The sequence below is a fragment of the Vigna angularis genome, chromosome 4 (genome assembly GCF_016808095.1).
Source record: "Vigna angularis cultivar LongXiaoDou No.4 chromosome 4, ASM1680809v1, whole genome shotgun sequence".
NCBI lineage: Eukaryota > Viridiplantae > Streptophyta > Magnoliopsida > Fabales > Fabaceae > Vigna > Vigna angularis.
In genome coordinates, this window is record NC_068973.1 from 19930093 (window position 1) to 19956075 (window position 25983).

General features: G+C 32.2%; 2 protein-coding genes across 2 annotated transcripts; one reads left to right on the forward strand and one right to left on the reverse strand.

Moving 5' to 3' along the window:
- The first annotated feature begins 18123 nt into the window (after positions 1-18123).
- On the forward strand, positions 18124-21453 carry LOC108330560 (serine/threonine-protein kinase SRK2A). The gene is made up of 9 exons (XM_017565046.2): positions 18124-18565; positions 18814-18888; positions 19013-19114; positions 19204-19257; positions 19352-19444; positions 19524-19616; positions 19791-19895; positions 19988-20086; positions 20966-21453. The coding sequence occupies exons 1-9, from the start codon at positions 18446-18448 to the stop codon at positions 21275-21277; spliced, it is 1053 nt and encodes a 350-aa protein (XP_017420535.1). The 5' UTR covers positions 18124-18445; the 3' UTR covers positions 21278-21453.
- A 228-nt stretch (positions 21454-21681) lies between these two features.
- Positions 21682-23941, reverse strand: LOC108331303 (probable glycosyltransferase At5g03795). The gene is made up of 4 exons (XM_017565955.2): positions 23497-23941; positions 23133-23344; positions 22630-22981; positions 21682-22487 (listed from the first exon to the last, which is right to left on the reverse strand). The coding sequence occupies exons 1-4, from the start codon at positions 23737-23739 to the stop codon at positions 21822-21824; spliced, it is 1473 nt and encodes a 490-aa protein (XP_017421444.1). The 5' UTR covers positions 23740-23941; the 3' UTR covers positions 21682-21821.
- Between the last annotated feature and the right edge of the window lie 2042 nt (positions 23942-25983).

The following is a 25983-nucleotide window of genomic DNA, read 5'->3' on the forward strand; positions in this document are numbered from 1 at the left end:
CTAATTTTTTACTCTCTTATTCAATCAGCCGCACACCATACCCCCACCCCCTACACTCTTACTTTCTCTCTTATACTCCTCTTCCTCTTTCCCAAATTTCCCATCTTCCTTTTTCCCCAATTTTCCATTTTCGTCAAGGTTCTTGTGAACATGTGTTGTCTGTGTGCAGGATGATGTGTGTGTGTTGGGTGCTGCTATGTGCCTCTGTTCTGTGTTACATGAAGAAGAAGAGAAAGGCGAAAGGCGACAATAAATATGGGGTATCTGTAGAACACTTAAACGGATGTCGAAATCTATTGACGGATATCGACATCCGTTGAAGGGTAAACAAATTTCGACATCTGTTTACCCTTCAACGGATGTCGATATTCATCTACGGATTCTGAGATTCGTTTAAGTGTTTTACAGATATCGATATCCGTTTAAGGATACTGAACTCTGTATTCACAGTTGTGAACCTTCTACTTGGCACCATTATTAGACCACCACCTCCAACCAAGAAAACCACAACAACACCACACTCACATAGAGACCAACACCACACTCAAAGTAAATAACAACAATAATAGCATAGTTAGAGGGGAGAAGAAGCAAGAGAAATCTTATTTTCGTGGGAGTGCTAGGCTATGGGGGTGCATTGATATAGTGAGTGAATGTTGATGAAGGTAAATACGTTTTAACTACCACAAATTAAATATTTTAAGGGTCAAAAGAAAAATAATGAAGTGTAGAGAACAATGTGTGGTACTAGCGGGAGTAACACTCTTTTATAAATTATTAAAAAGAAAAACTTTTGGGCACAATTTGATATTCGGCTTTGTCCTATATAAATTTATAAATTTATTAATAGATGACAAATTTCTTTCACCTCCATAACTTTCTTCATGCACTCTTGTATAAAAGAAAATTCATTTGTTCTTTTTTATTGTGTAATTTAGAAATAAAATATGATTTTTGAAATAATACAATCCAAAACGAAATTGCCTTTACATTTTAATTCGGAAATCATTCTTTTCTAAAAAAAGACTTCCGGATTATATAATCTGAAAGTTAAAATGATTTCTAAATTATATAATCAAAAACCAAAAATGAATTTTGGTTCGTACACTTTAAAAGTTTTGTTTTAATAAAAAAATCCGAAAATTATTTGGTTTTCAGATTATATGATTTGGAAAGTTTTTTTAACTCTCAATCTAAAAAATTACTTTTAGATTACCCATTTTCAAATTAATTTTGACTTCTAAATCGAAAAAAGGTTAAATGAAAACAAAATTATAAAAGCACGGAAACAAAGTTATGGAGCCACAACAAAAACTTGTCATATTGAACTTCAACCCATTTAAGATTAATAGACCTAAAGACGTAGTTTGGTTTGTAAGGTGGAGTTTGCACTACTAAGATAGGCTCTAAACATACTCTGGTTCCATATTAGAAAGTGGACTTTAAGCTTAACTCAACTCCACAAAATCGACTTGTAAGGTGAGGTTTGCTCCCACTTATATATTATAAATTGGTCTTATCTCTCGTCAATATGAGACTTTCAACAGACAATTTTAATGATAAAGATATAAAAACTAATACAACAAGATTTATCACTTTCATAAATATAATAAGTTTTAGAGAAAAAAGAAAAATAAATCAAATAAGTAAATTATTTTGTTATTGTCATTATTTTATATAATATATTATTATTATATATAATATGTATACATAATTTGTATTAATCGAAAACTTGAAATTAAATATTTTAAATTATTGTGCAAAAAGTGCTTTTAAGTGTAGTTAAGTATAGAAAATTATTTGCACGCGTATTTGTAGTTGTACGTGTTTAAATTATTGAATGCTGTAAATGGAAGCAAATTTAAAGTGAATCTCTATTTGTAACGAAGTTTGTGGTGAGGGATATTATTGTTGGGTCTGTATAGAGAGACATCACACTAACATAAATCACATAAGAAATTTAATATCAATCATACAAGAGATTATATAAAAAAATTTAATATCAATTATATAACAGATTAATACTACTTTTATATTATATGTGGTTGAAGATCCTTGGACTCTATTAACTATAATCTAAAAATGATTGATTAACCAAACACAAATCGAATACTTGATATCAGATACCTTGTGTTTAGTAGAAGTTACATGAACATTATCAAATACTTTGTAAATGTTAAGTTGTCTACGGAAACTGCACAACAAAGAAATAAGCTCAATACGTTATATAGTGCAACTGAGTACCGTGTTTCCCAAACCAAAAACTAGGTCCTTTGATGGACGTGCTCCTTACTAAAGTCGGTGTCACCTACTGGTACCTATCTCTGCTTGCCAAAGACATCAACATACCATGTAACTTAGCTGAAAGTGGTTACACATCGCTAAATGTAAAATGACTATTGAACCAATGAACCAATAGATATAATCGAGGCCTATCCAAATAAGGATTCATAAATATTAATAATTTAAGTTATAATACTATTAATATATATATATATATATATATATATATATATATATAATTAAAGTAATATAATATATAAAAATTAAGTTTTTAAATAAATTTTTATTTTAATATTTAAATCTTTTAAAGGCTAGGTGTAGCAGCTAAACTAAATAGGTAAATAAAAATATTCAATTCGACCAGCAAACCGAAACATATTTTATTACTCTTAAATTTAATGAATTTTATGAAAAATAAGAACTACGAAGATCAAGATAATATTTTCTTTGAATAAGAAAATTTAAAAGGAGAATTCAGTTATATAAAAAAAATTGAATTGTTTTATGATGGTGTTTAGATAAAAAATTTAAAACAAAAATAAAATTTTAGAATTTTATTAGAGTGCATAACATTTTTAAAATTAGAGGATTTTAAATTCTTCGTATTATCAAATTTACATTTTTTTTTCTATTCATTTTTTCCTTAGCTTGAATTGAACCAAGATATTGTCCAGATAATTATCTTTAATTGATAATTATTAGGATCCTTTTATGTTGATAAAGTTATTTTGTGATTTAAGTTGTAAGCATTATGTTTTTGTTATTATTGTCATTGTAGACCACTCTTATTTATTGTTTGATATTACTTAGTAATTTTTCGGCCAACGAGAGATTATTCTTTGGCATGTGTTTTAGATTTTTGAACTAATGTCTCTCATTATTTTTTTTTAATCATCAACATGATGTTAGTCTTCATTAATAGTTTGTTAGAATATTTCCCAATCTTAATTGAATTTTTTAAAAATAATATTAATTATGATTTTTTTTATCAATGTCAAATGAAGCTTTTTGGTTGATATTGGATAATAAGGCCCAATAGCCTTTAAAATAAAAGACCCACTTCTCAGGGTCCGCGAGAGATAAAACATTTCTTATGAATGACTTTGCCAGAGGGGTAGTCTTTGCTGCACGAAAGAGAGAGAGAAAGCTCGAGGTTGTTTTGGAAGCTTAGAGAAAGAAGAGACGTGGAGCTCATTGGAAGCATGCAACCATGACTGTTTGGAGAAGAAAACAAGATCCACACAAGGGCTTAATCAAAGGTAAGAAAAAGCACAAACTTTCTTTTATTTCTGTAATGGTGTTTTTACTACTGTCTATTACAACTGAAAGGGAAGAGGGAAACCTTATTTATAGGGTTCGTGAAAAAGGGAAAAACGTAAAACTAGAAAACCCTAACTAACTTGATCAAAAATTATTACTAAATTAAGATAGTAATCTAGCCGATTATTTTAGTCCCAATAGCCTCCCCTCAAGCTGGATGGTGTATGTTCATTAATCCAAGCTTAGGGATGATGGATTAGAATGGTACACGATGGAGAAACTTGGTAAAGATGCCAGCCAACTGTTCATCCGAGCGAACTGAAAGGAGATGTAGAAGATTAGCCTATATCTTCTCACGAACAACATGGAAATCGAGCTCTATATATTTTGTTCTTCTTGAAAGCTCTAGTTATGAGCTATGTGCCTTGCTAACTTGTTGTAGTAGAGAGTAGGAGTCCCAGCTTCTTGAACTTGAAGATCTTGAAGGAGATAATAGATCCACTATATTTCACATACAGTAGCTGCAAGAGCACGATATTCTACTTCAATGGAAGATTTGGAAACGGTGCTCTATTTCTTGGATTTCCATGAGATGAGGGATGATCCAAGGAAGATACAAAAACATGTAGTAGACCTTTTAGTATTGGGACATGTTGCCCAATCTGAGTCACTGAAGGCCTTTAGGTGTATCGGAGAATCAGCTGCAAAGAATAATCCCTCTGAAGGCTTAGATTTTATGTACCTAAGAATATGTTGCACAACCCGGTAATGATAGTTAGTGGGAGATTGCATAAACTGACTTAACAAATAAATAGAAAAACACAAATCAGGTCTAGTATTGGTGAGATAGAGCAACTTCCCTAGCAGTCTTCGATAGGAGCTAGGATCATCCAAGTAGTTGTCCATTTTATACAGTGAGCTTGTATCACTTAGAAAGGGGGTAGAACATGGTTTGCATCCTAGCATTCCTGTTTCCTCAAGGATGTCTAGAGCATATTTCCTTTGACACAAATGAATCCCTTTCTTAGATCTGGCCACCTCCAAGCCTAAGAAGTATTTAAATTCTCCCAGATTCTTTATTTGGAATCTATTATGCAAAAGAGCCTTTATGTGATCGATTTCTGTCATGGAATTCCCTGCCAATATGACATCATCTACATAAACAAGTAAGGCTGTGAAATTTGTAGGTGTCCTTTTGATATAAAGTGAGTGGTCAGACTTAGATTGAATGTAATTGACAAAAGTGAGAAAAGAGGATACTTTTTCAAACCATTGTCTACTGGTTTGTTTTAGTCCATATAGAGACTTAGTAAGCCTGCAAACCTGACCCTTTTCATGAACATTAAGACCAGGTGGTGGCTCCATGTAAACTTCTTCATTTAGGTCCTCATGTAGGAAAACATTATTCACATCAAGTTGATGTAGAAACCAGTTATTTGAGGCTGCAAGAGCAATGAGTAATCTAATAGTAGTGAGCTTGGCAACAGGGGAGAAGGTGTCCAAATAGTCTATCCCTTCTTGTTGGGTATAGCCTTTTGCTACTAGATGAGCCTTATATCTCTCTATAGTGCCATCAGCTTTGTATTTAGTCTTGTACACCCATCTACAACCAATGAGGGTTTTTCCTGGAGGCAGTTGTGTTAAGTACCAGGTATTATTATCCAGTAAGGCCTTAATTTCTCTCTGCATAGCTTCTGCCCATTCACATATGTTTTTGGCTTCATCATACGAGTGAGGTTCATTATTTGTAGTGATAACCATAATATACTTCCAGTGTTTCTCTGACAAAGAATCACAGGACAACAGATCAAAAATGGGATAAGGGGTTTTAAAGTTGTTTTTCATAGATAAGTATTTATTAACCTGATGCACATAGTCCCTTAGATACCCAGGAGCCCTTCTAACTTTGTTAGATCTCCTACAACTATGATTTTCTTCATTATCAACAGTGTTGTCATTGCTATTGCTATTAGTGACAGTCTGTTGTCTACCTTTGATCATTGGTGTCCATTTCAATAGGTCTCTCATCATCAATAGAATTGTAGCTACTTAGAAGATCATTAAGAAAAGTAGTTATGTCTGCTTCTTTGTCATTGATTTCTCTGCAGCTTTTATGATCTTTGTAAGGAAAAATGTCTTCATAAAAGACAACATTTCTACTTATGAAAAGTTCTCTAGTGTTGATGTCAAGAATAATGTAGCCCTTGATACCACTCTTATAACCAAGGAAAATTCCCTTCCTAACTCTTGGGTCAAGCTTATTTCTGTTGTTTTCATGAGTGGAAGCAAAGCATAGGCATCCAAAGGTTTTCAAATTCAAATAAGTGGGAGGAGCGCTATAAACAAGGTCATGGGGAGTTATGTTATTAAGAATGGGGAAGGTAATCTATTTATTAGGTAAACTGCGTGACTAACAACATAGGACCAATAGGCATTAGGCACATTAGATTGAAAAAGAAAACTACGAGTCACATTAAGGATGTGTTGGTGTTTGCGCTCCACAACAGAATTCTGTTCAGGAGTTTCAACACAGCTCTTTTGATGGTTGATGCCATACAAATCATACAAGTTAACACAATTAAATTCAGGTCCATTATCTGACCTAATAGTTTTAACTATTTTATCAAACTGATTTTTAACTCTAACAATAAAGTTCTGCAATAAATCTCTAGTTTGGCCTTTATTGTTCATTAAAAAGGTCCAGGTATGTCTGTTATAATCATCAACTATAGTAAGAAAATACTTATGACCATGAATAGAAGAAATGGAAAGAGGACCCCATATATCACATTGAATCATTTCAAAGCATTCAATGGACAAAGAAACACTTCTAGGAAAAGGCAATTTACGTTGTTTAGCATAGTGACAAGTATCACAAACAATATCAAGACTCATTTGCACATAAGGAAAATTTTCACATATCTGTTTTACAGTCTTGTGTCCAGGATGGCCTAACCTATAGTGCCACAAATTTACATCAACATGTTTATAAGAGAAAACACACTTGAAACAAAATCTTGGTCCGGATTGGGAAAAGCTTGTAGGTAATAGAGACCTTTGTAAGAATTAACACACCCAATCATCTTCAATGTAGAATTCTCCCTTATCTGACAAACCTCAGAGGAAAAAGTTAGACTGCAGTTTAAGTCTTTGATAAGACTTTGGACAGAAATTAAATTAAAAGAAAAATCAGGAATATATAGAACATTGAAAATAATAAAATCTTTAGAGAATTGGACAGTCCCTGCATGTTCAGCAGTGATAACAGAGTTATTTGGGAGTCTGACAGAAATGGGCTTAATTTTATAAAAAGTGACAAAATTTCTTTTCTCATGGGTCACATGATCAGTGGCACTAGTGTCAATAATCCAAGAAAGGGTATCTTGTTTGTCTTCTATGTTATTTCTCTGCATCTGGTTGACCTTATGAGTAGATTCATCAACCTTTTATATCATTCTGAGAAGTTTTTGCATCTGCTATAGGGTAAAAGAATTGAAGACAACATTGGTGCTGCCCTGGTGAGTGGGTTGAACACCCTCTAGGCCAGAACTGCTCTGGCAGATGTTGGCTGAATTCCAGTCAACCTTTTCATCTTGATTGCTGTCAATTTTCTTATACCAAGGTGGATAACAGTGCTTGGAATAATACTCATCCACAGTATGATTCATTTTGTTGTATTAGGAACACTGTTTGCCATAGTTAGGATTCTTTCCTCTTCCTCTTCCTTGGCCACGTGATCCAACACCACGCCCTTGGTTTTTCCAAGTCTGGTCAGGTCACCAATTGTTGTTTTTTTCAGCAACATTAGCTAGAACTTTGGTTTCAGTAGTCTGCTTTTGGTTGGCAGTGCCATTATCTTATCTTTCTTGCTGCATGATGAGGGAGAAAACACGATTGATGTTGGGGAGGGGATCCATCAAGAGGATTTGAGTTCTCACAATGTTATAAGTATCATTCAGCCCCTTTAAGAAACATATAACATGTTCCATTTCTCTGTATTTCAAAGAAAACTTTTGAGAGCTCACAATTACAAGGAATGTCACACGTACAACTGGGTATGGGTCTAAAGGATTCCAATTCTTTCCAAAGAATCTTTAAATCTGTGAAAAACTAACTAACACTTCTTTTTCCCTGTTGATTGAATGAATGTCTTGAAGTAAATCATAAATTTTAAAATAGTCACCTTTAGAGAATCTTTCCTTCAGTTCATCCCATAACTCTTTGGCTTCTTCAACATATATCACACTTTCTACAATCTATGGAGAAAGTGTCTTTATAATCCAGGAAAGAACCATCATGTTGCATCTTTCCCATGCATCGAATAAAATCTCTCACTTCTTTGTGGTTTCTTGATTGACCCATCAATGAACTTGATCTTGTTTTTAGAAAGAAGAGCTCTTCTCATGCTCCTGCTCCAAAAAGAGTAATTGGTCTCACTTAGGACTTGAGAGATGAGAGTAAGTCCTGGATTCTCCCCAAGATGTAGATAGAAAGGACTGGCAGGATTGGTGGATTGATCCATGTGATCCATTACAGCAAGAAGCAAGAAGAGACTAAGAAATAAAGCAAGAAACTGAAGGAAAGGATTCTGGGGCAGCGAAAGTAGAGCAGGTATTAAACCTGCTTTGATACCATATTGGGTAATAAAGCTCAACAACCTTTAAAATAAAAGACCCAATTCCTCAGGGTCCGCTAGTCCAAATAGTTGACAACAATAAAAAAATCGACAAAACCCCAAACCATCAACATCTTAAACTATTAACCTAAATAATTATAGTTAATATCAACTAAAAACAATCTTGACGAACATTAATCGCAAAGAAAACAATGTAACTTGAAAAAATTTCGTATCACCACTATTTATGTGTATATTCTTGAAGTGTGGCATTATCAATTTTTTTTTAAAAAAAAAAGTTATAATAATGTGTAACACTATTCAGAGTGATATATAAACCCTTAATTGTTTTTCAACTTTGTTAACATCGAAGAGAATAATCACATTGAAGTATGGATTCATAAATATGGAAAAGGTCAATAATTGAGTCATAATAATTAACTTGGGTCAAAATCGAGATTCTCTTTACATTTGTTTGATTATTTATGTATTTTAGTTGTAGGATAGGCCTACGACTTCATTAAGAAATTGGTTTAGGACATAAGCATAGTTAACTTATTTTTCTTATGTGCTAATTATCATTTAATTTACATACAAAATCCCTTTTAGCTTAAGTTGTTATTTACTTGTTTTTCTAAAGCCTTTTGTACACGTTTAGTTGGTCGTAAACCTATCATAAAACAGTGTTTGACGTAATTAAATAAGATAAGCTTTTAATCAAGTGTGAATTTGATGTTTCTTTTGATCTTTCATGCAAAGCAAATAGTAATTGCATATTCTTACACATTTGGCAAAATCATGTGCCTTCTGAAGATATTCATGAATGAGCAAGGGAAAGGGAAATGGGCATGAACACTGGCACGTGACTCACATACCTTTGACATTTTGAGTTTCCATAGCCAGTAATTCTATACACATTCAATGCCCAATAATTGTGTAACTCAGATATAAATATACATATTATATATTATATACATAACATGCATCTTTGACCAAAAATAGGAACACTGCCGAATAAGACAACCCCAGTAGAACAACAGTGCTATGCATGTCGGCCACAACCAAAGTCCATAATAAACTTCTATCACATCAAAATTCTAGTTTTTGATCAAACCAATTAACGCCAACACTATTATGCTCCATTCCACTGTTAAAGTATGTTTTCAAAGTAGATAATCATAGAAGTATATATGATTCCATAGAGTATAATAGACTCTAGCATATTAAAAATTGCATATAAACTCTCCCTCATTTTATAGGGTAAGGTATAATATAAGTACTTTCATAAACACTCTTTTTAAGTTGACATCTTGCCTTCCCCTAAATTTTGGACTATATATATACCAAAAGATAAAAGAAACTCTCATTATATATTAAATTTAATTAAAACATTATTCGTATAGATTTTAAATTCCCTCTTCATGCATGTATGTATAGAAAATAGAAGCATGCATAATTATAACCTATTATTAGGTGTTTCATGAGTAATTGGCTCCAAGTATCGTACTCAAAGGTGTAACATACACTATTAATCATTTAATCAAATGGTCTAACATATGCTAATTATACAAACTTATTAATTATATATGCACTCAATTCATATAACAAATGATGATAAAATAAACAAAATAATGTGAGATTACGCGTATGGGCGAAGTAATAGTTTAGAAAATTAATTTTGAACTGAAAAACAAACACCTCATGCATCAATAATAATTAAATAGGTAAAATTACTTGGGTGCCAAAACTTTTAAATAAAACCTTCGAAGTGAAACTCTTGTATTATCAAATTCTTTTGAATTAATTGATGTGAAGAATGGGGCACCATGAAGCCGTGTCTTCAACGTTGGTCCAAAACAAAACAAAATACTCATTTTCAATTGTTTTTATATGCATGCCAAACGCCCATAATCACGTGGTGGGAGGAGGTGTGCAACATGATTATGTCGAAACATGAATTTGAAACTCAAGTTCATTCATGGTCAACAATAAACAAAGATATTGCTAAGTAGCATGCATGCTAATTATATTTAGAGCTTGCATGCAAGAAAATTATATATTTTATAAGTTTATTATATTTCTCAAAAAGATATATCCAAATATTTTAAAAGTATTTATGCAAAGTAATTATCCAAAATTACAGGTAATAATTAGCTTAACTTAAAGAACTTTAAATTTTTTTCTTTGCACTAATTAAAATTATTGTCTAATAAAAAGATTACATTATTTTCTTTTTCAAAATTTCCGCAATCTTTAATCATTGTTTATAGACTTGACTATCTATGTAAGGAATGTTTCTGCTAAACATATAGTAAAAATGTACAATATTTTACTTAGTTAGTCTATTTGTACTTTTTATATGTAAATACTTTTGCGTATAAAATTGTTATTTGTTTTGTTTTTGGTTTCTCAATATATTTAGATTTTTTTTTGGACTTTTTATATGTAAATACTTTTGCGTAGTATAAAATTGTTATTTGTTTTGTTTTTGGTTTCTCATTGTATATTTGGATATTTTTTTGATCTTCTTCTCTCCAGGGTTTGTAATTATGTAAGAAGAAATCAAAACCAAAAAAATATTTTAAAAATAAATTCCATATAAACATATTATTTCTGTAGTAATAATAATAGCTTATATGTTACTATAGGCCATGATTATTACAAAGAATCATAGTATATTCTTATGCTAGTTTTAATATATTTTTTGAATGATTATATGCTACGGTTATTTACAGGAACCATATATAGCCTATTCGTCTGCACTTTTTTACACTATTTTTATAGTAATAATAGGTTTCGGGTGGTAAGACAAATATAGTCTATATTTCTTTTAAAGGTATAATTATGCCTATTTGTTAGTTTTAAACTACCAAATATTATAATTTTTTGGTAAACATACTTCATTTAGTACATATAGAGTACAATTTCGGTTAAGAAATGAAATTTAAACTAAACTCAATTTTACAAAATTAATTTTTAAAGTAAAATTTTCATCTAAATATATACTTTAAATTAACCTTATATCTAATTAACGTGAGATTTTGAGATTTTTAATGATTTCCTTATTGATCGTAGTCTATTAAATATTATAGAATGCAATTTATAATCATAATCTAAAAGATTTCTTTTTTACTACGACATAATATACTAAGATTCATTATTTGTAGTTTAACATAAAAAATAATTATAGCCTAAACCCTTAGTTGTAATAGTGAAACAAACAATATCTTTGTTGTATATGTTTATTATAAAGTGAATTTAAACTCAACCTAAGCTTACCTTCATTCATATAGATTCAAAAATATTGTTAAGATAATCTATGATATCATAGTTTAAATTTCGTTTAATTAGTCTTTAAACCTTGTATTCTTTTGTGTGATTCAATTCAGTCATTTAATTTTTTTTAATTAAGTCCTTGTATTTGTAAAAATGATCCAGTTAAGTCTTTTAATTAGATTGGCGTTAACACTACATGTCACATGTCAATTCGTAGTATTTTTAATTTTTTTTTAATTTTAAGAAATAGTCACATATTAAGTCATTGCCATGTCATGTAGCAACGTTAGTGTAATGTGTCAATGTGTCTTGTATTTAATTTAGTTCCTGTATTTGAAATCTTGATTCAATCGAGCTCCTATTGCTTTTAAAATGGAGCAATTTTGTCCCTTCCAAAGTGAAACCAATTTAGTTATTAAACTTAATTACAACTTATATATACATGGTAAAATAATTTTTTGAAATTTATACATCATATCACTCTATCTAAACATTCAAATTAGTTATATTTTTTAGATTTTTAATTTCAATAAAAAAATTCCTATTTTAAACTTATAATTTTAAAAAATATTAAAACTAAAAATGTAAAGTGACACTTGTCATATTAAAAGTATTAAAATTTAAAAGTTACAAGTGTCACTTTACATTTATATTTTTTAAAATAGGTTTTTTTATTTAAATTGAAAAATAAAATTAGGACTCATTTGAATCTCAAAATATAGGGACACAATTGAGTTAAAATTTCAAATATAGAGACTAAATTGAATACAAGACACTACCATGTGACAATAACGCTGGCATGTGACACTCACACTAATACGTGACAATAATATTGATATTTCTACATGGTACAACACTATGACAAATTGTTTTAAAAAAACAAAAAATTAAAAAAACTTGAAAATACTGCAAATTGTAACATATACGGACATGACATTATTGCTAATACAATGAAAATGATCAAATTGGATCATTTTTAAGAAAGGAGGACTTAATTGAACCTAACAAAAATTAAGAGACCTAATTGAATCATTCAACGAGGACCAAAAGACCAATAAAGCCTTTAAATTTAATTAATTCTTAAATAATCAACTTTCAAATTAAATTTATTTTTATGTATATATTATAAATTAATATTATTTTTAAAATAAGATATATGTCATATATACTTGTAAATTATTAAAAAAATCATATTAGATAGAATCGATATTAATAAAATTTTAAAAAATCATACAAAATATCAATACATTACTTCCAAATAGGAAAAACCTTTAAGACAAGCTAAAATATTGTTTAATTTGTAACACCCTGATTCTTGAGATGACACGGGAAAATCGATAAAATTCAAAATTTATCATAGCGCGAAAACGTACTTAAAGAAAACCTTATCCAATTATATTATTTCGAGTAATAAAATAACGAAAGAAATACTCCAATTATATTGTCTTAACTTGTAAAACAAAATAGTTTTAAATGAATCTCAAGGTTATTCATATCCTCTCTCGAGTCAATCACGCCTCTAGAACATCTGTAACATTATCTACTCATGTATAACACATTATATGATCATCGCCTATAATTTTATTCACAAGCACAAACATGTATGGGGTAAGCTATTGATAAAACAATCATAACAACAAGATACGTACATGCTGATTATATCAACCATAATCAATCACACAACAAGATATATATCTTCTGATTATACCAACCATAATCAAACACACAACAAGATACATACCTTTTAATTATATAAACCATAATCAAACACCTCATACATAGTAGTAATAACAATAGTATTCCTAATCCTCTAACATAAACAATTCAATCATACTAAATTACTCGATCATCGATACTCGATCCTTGAACTTCAATCATCGATCCTTGATCTCGAACCCTTGATGTCATCACTAATATCTCACACATTGGCCCTTGGTCTATCCACTCATTAGCACCCATGCTAACTACTTAGTATAACCATTATAGTAACACCATTATCAACATAACATAACTTGAAGCATCTCAAGTACCATGATCATCACCATTACAAATCATATCCTTCCAATGCACACAAGGCAAAAGGAAACACCTATTCGTAGATAGAACCAGGATTTACGAGGTACAACAAGTAGACTTATCCTCCACTCTCATGCTCATCAATCATATACTCAGGTACATCCCAACACTCACCCATGATCCACTCTCAACCACAAGTCATACTGACCCTAAACATAACTACTAATCTCCATCTCTGATTATCATCATGTTTAATAGCTCCTCAGGCTTGGTCCACATCCATTCTTCATTAAATTCGCCATTTTTCACCAAAATGCACTATGATAATTGATTATCACTTAAGATAATCGATTGTCTCAGTTAAATTTATCTAGAAACATCACGCAAGAAGGGATAATCGATTGTCATCCCAAATAATCGATTATTTCTGAAACCACACTCAAAACCAACATGCATATAATCGATTATAACTAATGATAATTGATTATTGATGAATCGAAACACATCTTGAATATGATTCAAGCATTCAAACATATATACATTAACCTTAGATCACGTGGAAACATAGTTAACACATCATACACGCATTCAAGCATCATATACCCATGTAAACATACTCAAACACATATAATACATCACTTGAATAATCCATATCCAATCATTGACATGTTATACCCCCAATAATAGGGTGCAAAAGAGTTTCCGATAAAAACACCAAATGGGGTTTTCAAGAAGCCAAACTAACTAAGCATAATGCTTACAAATAAGAACCAAGAAGATGAAATTTCTCCAAAATAGAGCTGTTGATTTGAGGTTGTTTTCTCCCAAACTAAACCTCCGATTCACGATCCAAACAATCAGAATGAAGAACCATACGTCTGGAACCCACTGTCCAAAAATATGCCCGATCCAACAATGAAGGACTTCACAACAACGAAAACATTAGTGCATATTTTATGAAATTCCCCAACATAGAGTTGTTGATGCGAGACTGTTTTCTCCCAAACATTAGTGCATATTTTATGACGATTCAAATGGTCAAAATGAAGAACCATACGTCTGGAAACCACTATCCAAAACGCATCCTGATCCAATGGTGAACGACGTTACAACATTTAAAACACTAGTGCAGGTTTTATGTTATGCGAGAATGACTTCTTCTCTTCATTTCTCTCTCACTTGGATTTTTCCTCTCTTCAAATGACTTTATTGTGCCCTACTACTCTGACACATCTCCACTAAAACAAAGTAAGACATAATGGTCCACATTATTTGGCCTATTTTCCACATAGGAAAGAGCTTTATAACCCAACACTTACAACATATATTTGCATGGAAATACCCAAGCATCATAACTCAGTTCTCCCTTAGCATCAAACTCTTTGTTGGGATAACCCAACAAAACATAGATAATACATTCATAGGAAAAATCATCACAAATATTACATAAATCATATACCTATTCATACACAAACTCTTACCCAACAATAAACACAGATAATCATAATCATATACACATGTATCAAAGCAAAGATTACCAATCAAGATAACCAAGAACACATACAACATACAACCATAAACAAACAAAAGTAAGTTTCCCCATACCTTGGCCAATCATAAGGTTTTATCTACAACCGTAAAACACCACCAATCTTCCTTTACACTAAGAGTTTCCCATTGCTCTCTCTCTTCTTCTCCTAGAATGTCAATCTCCTCTCTTCCTCTGTTTTCTCTCTTTGATTTAGAGTTTCTAGGGTTTCTAAACACCAAACCACCCCTTAATTAATTTCTACACCAATTAAATAAAGGTAAAAGACCCTTTTCCCCTTAGGTAAAAATATAAAAATAAAGAAATAACATAACAATTATGTTCTAACAAAAATATACACTCAAAAACACTAATTTCCAAACAAAAAGCCAAAGTCTCAAAACTATTTTATTTTCAAAACCCTTATTTTCCTAGATCTTACATAATGACTCTTGTAGGGGTTAGATAACCTGCAATAGTTATTAAACGCTGGTGTGTTTAAAAAAGCGTTTAGGAAATTTTTTTATAAAGCAACGCAATAACACACAATTTTTATAGTGGTTCACTCAAATCTGAGCTACTTCTAGTTCTCCCTTAAGACCTTTTAAGGGTCCACTAAATTTTAAAAAGATTATACTAGTTTAACCATTCCTAGTTTACAACTATCAATCACTCATGGTTTCAACCCTAGTCAACTGAGTAGATTGTTTAACTCAACTAAGTTAAACACCAAATGTTTTAATTCACTTTTGAATTTACAACACAACCGAAAAGGTTTTTCAAATAAGTTACAGATTTGGCAACTCTTAGAGAGAGAATAAGTTTTCAATGTAAAGTAAATATGAAAGACTTGTAAATGTTTTCTCTTTAAATGAAAGCTTTAGACAATGTAGAGAAAGAGAGACAACGTAACAACTACAAAGAGTAGAGTAAATATGCATGCAGATACATCCTTTTTCTGACCTTTTTTGTTGTTTTGAAACATTGTGTATTTAATGCTCTTTAATGCGTGTTCAGAATAACTATGTGTTTTTCAAGTTTTCTATCGTTCAAACAAGATTTGATCGTTTAAGCATTTCTAAAAAGATACCAAGTAATTCATAAAGGTTTCATCGTTGGATGAAATTATCATTTGGTACAAGGTATCGTTTAGCTTATACAAGGCATTTACTAACAGTGCTTTGTTTAGTGATCTTTGTTCAGTGTAAGAGCGCATTTAGGATAATGTTGCTCAATACATTTGTTTTTGGAGCATTGTTTATAGCTTTTAGCGAGTTTTCCAAAAACATCATTTAACACATTATTTTGCAAGATATAGTGAGAGGTTGTTCAAAAAAACATATTGACGCATTTTATGAGGATATCGTTCGATGATGTGTCTACTAAGATATCAACGCTTTTACTTATAGCTTTTCTTTAAAAATTTCGATCTCACAACGCTTTTTTATAAGATGTCTTTCATTCAACGATATTGTTTTCACAAAGGTAATACTTGGTCAAATGTTCATTTTGTTTATCACTTGTTAAACTTCAAAACATGAAGACGTTAGACGGTCCAATCTTATAAGCGATCTTGTCTTAACATGTTTATGCTTGTTATCGATTATGCAATGTTTTAAATTAGTAAGGTGAATCCTACTAAATTTTGGATGTTACATTTTGGTATCAAAGTAAGTTGAACCTAAGGAGATTTGTGGGAAATGGGTGCTATGTTTTTGTTATGTTGGTTGTGTGTTTGTTTTAGTGATAATTGTTGAAGAGCTCAAAAAGTCCATCATTAGAATGATCATAAGGATTGTTAGTTTGTTATGTTGTCTTGGGAAAATATAAGTGTCTATAGAAGTTTTGTGGGAGGTTTCACAAGGTTGATAGCTTTTTTAACATGGTTGATACAAAAAGATCATTCTTTTACATGGGCAGATTAGTGAAGAGAGTTTTTAGAAAGTTGAAGAAGAGGTTGATCAATGCCTCATTATTGTTTATACTTGTCACAGGGAGGCATTTTGAGATTTATTGTGATGCATCACACCAACAGATTGTGGTGCGTGTTAATATGGGTGAAAAAGGTGGTGATTTATGCTTCTCAACACTTGAAAGTTGAGAGCAATTGTTCTACTCATGACTTGATGATTGTTGTACTAGTGTTTACTTTAAAATAGTAGAGACATTATCACTTTTTAACATATAGTGAAGTTCAAAATATAAAAGATTTATACTAAAATTTAATTATTATTAGTTTAATATTTGTTCTTTGTATGATTGTTGCATTATAATTTTTTTAGTGCATAAAAATATATTTCATTAAAATTAAAAGGAAGAGAGTAAAGAAACGTTTAAAATATTTTTAAATATCAACTTTATTTGTTAACATTTACAAATTTTGATAAATATTTTAGTTATTATGAAATTTTATTTTGAAATATATAATTATAATTTCTTTCTAAATATTTGATATTGAAAAAAAAATACATATTTTGATATTAAATGTTTGATAATATTATGTTTATTTTGCAAAATTTTATTACTTTGTAATAATTAATAAATTGACGTTAAAACATAAAAAAAAGTAAATATGAGATATAGACACGAGCCCAAAAGAGATGGAAAAGTGACAATTTTTTTTATATTTATTAGATTTGAATATACATACGAGAATTTTATTTTTTTAAAAATAAGAATGTAATAACAACTAAAGAGTCCTAAGTAATTGCATTATTAATAAAATATCTTGACAATATATATTTATATTTTACTAAAACTGGTTATTTTTAATATTAATACGACTTAACTAAAATTATTTTAATTCTATACTTTTCTTACATTTAATTTAAAGTGTTTATACAACCATAATACATATTCAAAAGTTTTTACTCCTTCCAAACCTACTTATAAATAACACAAATTGATGAAGTCAAATAAATTCTAAATAATTTAGTTTGGAAGCATTTCACACGTCTTACATCTTAATTAATTTAATCTACACTTTTCTATATCGAGAAATGAAATGAAATTAAAATTAGAAGAAACAATAATGAGAATAAATATTGGTATATAGTGGAATTAATTAAGGACTAGTTTTGAAGGGACCCACTCTGCAGAAGATGTTGGAACATGGAAGGTAAGTCAATTATGGAAACCTCTTCTTAAAGTGAACATCTAATTCCAACCAAAGCACAAAAACACACTCACTGCACATTCTAAACCTCTGAGTGAATCATTCGACGATTATTAATGGATAAAGTGACAGAAGCAACTGACAAACATAACCGATAACCAAGTGCCACCCTGCACCACTTACAATACCTTTTACCCCCAACTCTTGCTTTGCTTCAAAACCCATTATTATTCGTTTCCCTACCCTTTCTTCTCTTCTTCATCGTTCGCATCAAGCCTCCACTTTTTGCATAACCTTTTGATCAAAGTGGGAACAACATAGAATGCTTGTGTGATTCTCTATTTTCTAGTTCATGGATAAGTACGAGGCTGTTAAGGAATTGGGGGCAGGCAATTTTGGGGTGGCCAGGCTTATGAGGAACAGGGTCACCAAGGAGCTCGTAGCCATGAAATACATCGAGCGTGGCCCAAAGGTTTCTTCTTTAATACAATAGTTCCATCAATTTATGATTTTTTTTTTCACAACCCTTTTGTGTTTTTACTGTTAAGGAGTTGAAGAGATGGTACCACTTGAATTAAGCATAACTGAAGAAAGAGGAGACTTGTTTGTATTTGCCTATTTGTTGATTAATTCCCCTATGATTTGTTGTCTTCACTGTTTATTAAATGAAAGGCTTAAACTTTAACTTGTTTTTTCTTTTTCTTCAACTTCAATTTTCAGATTGATGAGAACGTGGCAAGGGAGATTATGAACCACAGGTCCCTTCGGCATCCCAATATAATTCGTTACAAGGAGGCAAGGAATTTCATTTACTTCTTTTATTTAACATGCTGGATCACTTTGTGTTGAGCACTAGCACTGCACATTAATGAATTATTTGCTGTTTCTTTTGTTCTACAATGGAATGTTGCTTTTGCAGGTGGTTTTGACTCCCACACATTTGGCAATTGTGATGGAGTATGCAGCAGGAGGAGAGCTCTTTGAGAGGATATGCAGTGCTGGCAGGTTCAGTGAAGACGAGGTTAATAGCTTTACAAGCTTTGGTAATTTTCCCCCTTGCTTTTTGTTTCAGTATGTTATGTTTCACTTTCCTTTGGTTGTAATGTTCAGGCTAGATATTTCTTTCAGCAGCTGATCTCTGGTGTCCATTTCTGTCATACAATGGTATGTTCATGCTCAAGTTTGTGGGAAATCATGGCAGGTTCTTACTGAAAATCATGTTATTTCTCACATATGCTCGTTTACTGTTCTTTTGCAGCAAATATGCCACCGAGATTTGAAGCTAGAAAATACCCTTTTAGATGGAAGTCATGCTCCTCGGTTAAAAATTTGTGACTTCGGTTACTCCAAGGTATTGGAATTAGCATCATCCAGCTCAAAATTTCAGTTACCGTTAAAACATTTTTTAATGTCTCGTGTCTGTGATGTAGTCATCTTTGCTGCATTCCCGACCCAAATCAACAGTTGGAACACCTGCTTATATAGCACCGGAAGTTCTTTCAAGGCGAGAGTACGATGGAAAGGTACTATATTAGCTTCGTATGGTTCTTTAGAGTTCCTTGCATCTTTCATAGTTTTGTTGCTTTGTTCTTCTGATATGCTACCAAGAATGAAGTATATTGAGTATTTTACATGCTCACTTTTGAACCAATGTTAATGATTATATGATGTACTTTCTGTTTCAAAATTTGTGTTAGTTGGCTGATGTATGGTCGTGTGGAGTGACTCTTTATGTCATGCTGGTTGGAGCATACCCCTTTGAGGATCAGGATGACCCTAGGAATTTTAGGAAAACAATTCAGGTATGCTTACTCCTTTTCAATACTGATTTGCACAATGTTTCTTATATTATTTTTGCATCACTCTTATCCTGATTTCCTGTTCTATTCTACAGCGTATAATGGCTGTTCAATACAAAATCCCTGACTATGTTCACATATCTCAAGATTGTAGACAACTTCTCTCTCGTATATTTGTTGCAAATCCATTGAGGGTATGTTATAATATTGCTTTATGAGCTCGACTTACACTTTCATTGCAATTCTGTTAGACTTGCAACTGATCAGATCATGTCATATCATGTGTTCCATGCCTCTTTTATTGTCTAAAGTATATATATTTTATTAAAGTTACTTTTCAACCTTGCGAACCATTTTGCTAATGAATAGAAAATACTCAGAAGATACGTTTCTGATCACCATATTGGTGGTTCAAGGCTAAACCTATAGAGGAAGTTTATACCCAGCTTTTATTTTATCTTCTTCGATAGGTATGATTGGAGTGTTTCGATTTCTCGTTTGACTTTTATGTGTATCTTATATCCGCAAGAACATTAGTTAGACCTCTTTAATGTTCTTTTTACTTCTTTCCAAATACTCTTTTTTTGAGAGTTTCCATGAGTGTCAGGATAGGCGGATGTACAATTTTGAGGGAAGTTTTATCAAATTGTAATACTTTCAGATTCAAACACTTGTTGTACTTGATTTCTTAAATTTAGGTGATGCCATGTACAATTTTTACTCGCTATATATTTTAGGGGACATTTGCTTGTATTTTTATTTTATGTTTTGAACTTTTTGAATAAAAATTTTTCAAGGAAAATAAAAAACAAAAGTAAACGTCCCCTTAGTTATTTTACCAGAATTTGATTCTATCCTTTTTAATCAAAGTCTTTCTGTGGTTTTCGAATCTTACATTCCTTCTTTGAATGCTCTACTTGTGTCTTTGGTTCAGTCTGCTTTGGCTTTACACGTCCTTGAAGGAAAAGACAAGAGTTTAAATGTGATTTCTGTCAAACAACATGCTCTTGAGAATATATAACTAACTACTTTTGGATTGCTAACTGCTACAAAATATTCTTTATTGTTTACAGAGAATTACTATTAAGGAAATTAAGAATCACCCATGGTTTTTGAAGAATCTTCCAAGGGAGCTAACTGAATCAGCTCAAGCTATTTATTACCAGAGGGACAGTCCAAACTTTCACCTTCAAAGTGTGGACGAGATAATGAAAATTGTGGGAGAGGCAAGAAATCCACCTCCAGTATCTAGGCTGGTCAAAGGTTTTGGTTGGGAAGGTGAAGAAGATTTGGATGAAGAAGTGGAGGAAGAGGAGGATGAAGAAGATGAGTATGATAAGAGGGTCAAAGAGGTTCATGCAAGTGGGGAATTCCAAATTAGTTAAAAACTCTCAAAATTCTTGTGCACTGTTTTAGAAGTCACCTTTTTTATTTTGTGTACCTTAAGTCAGCTATTTATCTGTATTATATTTCTGGTTCTGTTCGTGTAATATAGTTCGTGTAATATAGTTCGTGTATTACAATGATCGCTATTCATGAGAATAATAGTTGTTTGATTACATTTGAAATTGACTTGACACTGCAATACTTGTCTGTTTTTATCTGCAAGAAAATTTACTCAATAATGCTTTCAGTGGATTCAATGAACAAGGCTACACTCAAAGATTAAGAATTAAAATCACATTGAAAATAGTACTTGCATGTTACTATCATCTCCTCAAAATATTAGTACCAAGCAATGGATCATGTTGATAAACGATGAATCTATTATACGTAAACATTACTAATCAATATATTCCAATTTCCAAAGGTTTTAACATAAGAGAGAACAATTTTCTAGATCGCAAAATATGCTAATTGCCTTACTCATCATTTACATATGAAAACCCTCTAGATGTTGTGTATGCTATCTGTGTGGTGGAAATGATATTACTGATCTTGAATATGGATATTTAACCTCCTGAGCCAAATGGAATGGACAGTCATATGGAACATATCATATCTCTTTGGGGGCTCATTAGGCATAAAATGTCCTTGCACTTGTTTCACCCTCCTTTGCATCCTCAAATACTGGCTTTCTGAAATGCCCATGAGTATCTTTTTGATATTGGGAATTTCTTTCACAGCCACTTGAACTGAAAATGAATTCCAGTTCAAAACATCACTGAAGGGTGGAACATAGCTATCAGAAATCAAAACTGGCACACATCCTGCAAATATTGCTTCCACTATTCTTGGACTGGCAACTTCATAACCACTTGGGCAAAGGCAAAACTTGCTGCTTCTAAGCTTTGTGTAGTAAGACATTCCTTCAGGAATTTCCTCATAAACTTGCACATCTTGGTCTTTGTTTTTCCATGTATGTAGCAGCAAGTATCTTATATAGCCATGCAGATGACCTGCAAAGAAAGCAAGGATAGTCCTTTCAGACGGTGGATACCCTCCCACTAGATCAGTGACTTCCCCGTCCATAAGTTTAATCTCTGCAAATGACACATCCTTTGCAGACTTGAACCCTTCTGATGTATTTGCGTTGCAAAGAACCCTTATGGAATTGTTATACAAGAGATCCACGTAACTAGATACAACTGGTCCCTGTACAGTATCCAAATAGTATTATTACATAAAGGATAGTATTAACTCAGCTAATTTTGCCACATTCTTGATATTAAATATATAATCAAAATAATGTAATTGAGGAATTCAGTTAATTTAGCAGAGAGAGCTCATTGCTTACCCAATCATGGCAAGAGAGCATGAAATGATCATGGCCAAGGGATCGATTCCAGAAGGGATGTTTATAGGATATAGTTCGTATGTAGTCTTTTACAACAAGGCCAAGGGGATCAAGATTATAATTGGAGCCACGATCATACACATATTCGACCAACATAACCACACTAAAGGGCAAATAATACACAAAAGCTTCATCTGGATCATAAGTACGATAGTGCCTCCCCTTTTCCATTTCATTTGTGAATCTTCCCTCAGTGGCATATATGTCTTTGCTTAGACCATTATGGAACAGCGGTGGCTCCCCTTCTTCATACACAAAAACCTTGAACACCTTTTCCATCTCTAAGTAACTCCTGTGAACAAATTACTATAGTTAATACAAACTAAAGTTGAGTAAGATTATCTGCTAAATTTTCAAGGATGTTCGAGAACGTAGGTGGTTATCATGCATTATTTTGATGCATGAAGAAACTTATGCTGGACTAAAAGTATATATATATGTACCTATGAAAGGCATTGGCGTTTCTGTAAATTGGACCTTGAGGAACATAGTCTGGATCTTGGAGGGTTGATGTCAAATTTCGAATTTTGCTAGCTTCTCTAATTGAATACCTTGCTTTAGCCAATTTTTCTTCAATTCTTCTTAACTTGTGACCTTTAAAGTTCTCTTTATCCGTACCTTTTTGCACAAACTTGGTGTCAAGCTTTTCATCACCCTAAAGACCAACCACGTAGTAAGAAAAAGAAAAGAAACCCCACAAAAGAAAGCATGAGAAGGTACACCATATTGAAAGAAAAAAAGAAGTTAAATGATATGAAACAAAGACTTGGTCCTTTTTAACAAGTTGATTCAAGGAGATAAGAGTACTTCATTGAAAAATGCAGTTGGAGATGGAGTCTCTCCTTCATCACGTAATATTGAAGCTCTTCTATTTTCTGCATCCAAAGACGAAGTTGGTTGTCCCCTCCGATAAACATGAGGTGTAGAGAAATTGGGAGCAAGAATACTCCGACAAGAAACAAGAACTAGTGAAGTTATGAAGAGAAGAGCCATAAAGTGAAGAGACAAAGAAGTGGATGAAGAGAAGCATTTGGTAGGATAAGCTCTCATCTTAATTTACAGTATATATCTTCTTGGACTAGGAAGCATGCTCGATCAGTCAATGAGAAGAAGTTGAGATGGTGAAAGAATGATGATAATATGTGGAGAGGGGATGCATTTCTTGGTGCATGGAGAAAATAGATTCTTTACTGAAGAATTGAAGTATTCTTATTACGTACCAAGAGTAACGTAATATGGGGGGAAAAGCAAATATGTATGTGCCTTTTAATAGTGACTGTGCAGTTTTCATGCATGCTTCACATCTCTGAATAAGTTGGTGGCTAATATATACACCAGATAACATGAGAGATTCAAAATTAATGAACAGTTTATACATCTATGAAAAGCTTGTATTGTTTTTTATAAAAGAAAAATGTGTTTCTTTAACAGAAATAAATGGGAAAATCACCTTACTTATTCATTTATCTCAAAGTGGTATATATACAAATGTATGACTGCACATTGGGTGCATTATTTCCCTTAATTCCTACCTAGAAATCTACTTAAAAAAATATTAACCCGATAAATGGATTACATGATTCTTGGCCAATCACATAATTTATCAAGATATCAGCAATCACATAATTTCCCAATATATCAGCAATCAACTATAACACCAATCAGCCCAAGATATTCGCTATTAGCCTAACACCCCTTCAACTTGGTGCATGCATATTTTGGATGCGCAACTTGGGAAAAAAGAAATCAATTTGTCATTGTCGAGCGCTTTAGCGAAAAGATAAGCAAGTTGGCTAGAAGTGTTAACATAACGAGTTGCAATAGTACCATTCAAAATTGCATTGCGTACGAAATCACAATCAATATCTATGTATTTGGTATCCTCGTAAAGGACTATATTGGCAATAATATGCAGTGCGGCTTGACTATCACAATAAACCAACATAGGGCGTGTTAAAATAACAGCCCACTGGATGCACACTGTTAATTTTTTAAAAGCAACACAGTAGCGTGCTTCAAGCAAAATACTTGAGTATTATTAATATGAAATAATGGTAAACTTACAGTATTTAAAACATAACAAAAAAAAATAACTATCCACTAACACTTTTATCCTAATTTATCCTAATTTTAATCCACCACTCCAATCCATAATTAAAAAATAACTAAATCCAAAAGGTAAGGAACAAAACTCAATTAAATTAAAATTAAAACACTCCTAAAGCATTCTCTTAACACTCCTCCTTGCTTTAGAAGCTGCAAACACTAAGTCTTAACCTTAAAAATTCAAACTTACAAGTAGGCAATGTGTTCCGGTATAGGGTTGAAGTCTCTTACTCAAAACGTTCCTGGACGGACAGAAGTTGCTCAAAGCGCTCCAGGTTGAAGGCCGGACAAACGTTGCTCAAAGAACTCCAGGTTGTATTGCTCGTTCTCCTTCCTCTTTCTCCAAGCCGGACGGGCGGACACCTGTCAAAGGCACTCCGATGTTAGCAAAATGATGAAGATGAAGTTTTGATGATATCCAAATCAAGTCAAGAACAACCAAGACTCATGAAGAATGATCTTTTGAAGACTTGTAATCTTTTGTAATAATTGTATGATCATAGGAAAATTAGTAGTTTTATGTATACATTCAAAAGTGATGTAAAAATAAACCAAAAAGCCAAAACTGTGCAGTGCTAATCGATTAACAGAGGGTGTTAATCGATTGTTCCAGTGCGCCATGAAGAAGCCCAGCATTGCAGTGTTAATCGATTAACACAGGGTGTTAATCGATTAACGTTAATCGATTAACAAGGGCTGTTAATCGATTAACACAGGAGCCGTTTGAAAAACTAGCCGTTTTAAGAGCCGTTGGACTATCCGTTGGGGTGCTAATCGATTAACCACTGTAGATAATCGATTAACACAGTGTGAAAGGCTGAAAACGAAAAATGGAAGAGTCTTTGGATGAGTCTATAAATAGACTCTCATTTCCTCTCAAGAAACAGTTAACCAACTAGAGAAACTCTTCCCTTGTGCTCAAATACTCTGAAACTCTTGAGAATTGTGTGCTCTTGCTCAGCTAAGGAAACTCTGTCTGTAGAGTTGGTGGAATACTTCTACGGTGATAGAGGAATAGCTGATTCATCCTTGGTGTGTCTAAGGAGGTGTTCGGAAGAGGAAGTTCATCCTTCGTGAAGCATTCGAAGGAGGTGGTCATCCTTTGTGAAGATTCAAAGGAGGTGTAAGTTGGTTCATCCTTCGTGAAGCATTCGAAGGAGGTGGTCATCCTTTGTGAAGACTCAAAGG

Excerpts from the sequence above, each read along its gene's own strand:
- LOC108330560 (XM_017565046.2), top strand. The coding sequence starts at position 18,446 with ATGGATAAGTACGAGGCTGTTAAGGAATTGGGGGCAGGCAATTTTGGG. Across the intron at positions 18,566-18,813 it reads ACATCGAGCGTGGCCCAAAG|ATTGATGAGAACGTGGCAAG; the intron begins GTTTCTTCTTTA and ends TTCAATTTTCAG. Across the intron at positions 19,445-19,523 it reads GTGACTTCGGTTACTCCAAG|TCATCTTTGCTGCATTCCCG; the intron begins GTATTGGAATTA and ends TCTGTGATGTAG.
- LOC108331303 (XM_017565955.2), bottom strand. The coding sequence starts at position 23,739 with ATGAGAGCTTATCCTACCAAATGCTTCTCTTCATCCACTTCTTTGTCT. Across the intron at positions 23,345-23,496 it reads CAACTGCATTTTTCAATGAA|GGTGATGAAAAGCTTGACAC; the intron begins GTACTCTTATCT and ends GTTGGTCTTTAG. Across the intron at positions 22,982-23,132 it reads AACGCCAATGCCTTTCATAG|GAGTTACTTAGAGATGGAAA; the intron begins GTACATATATAT and ends ATTTGTTCACAG.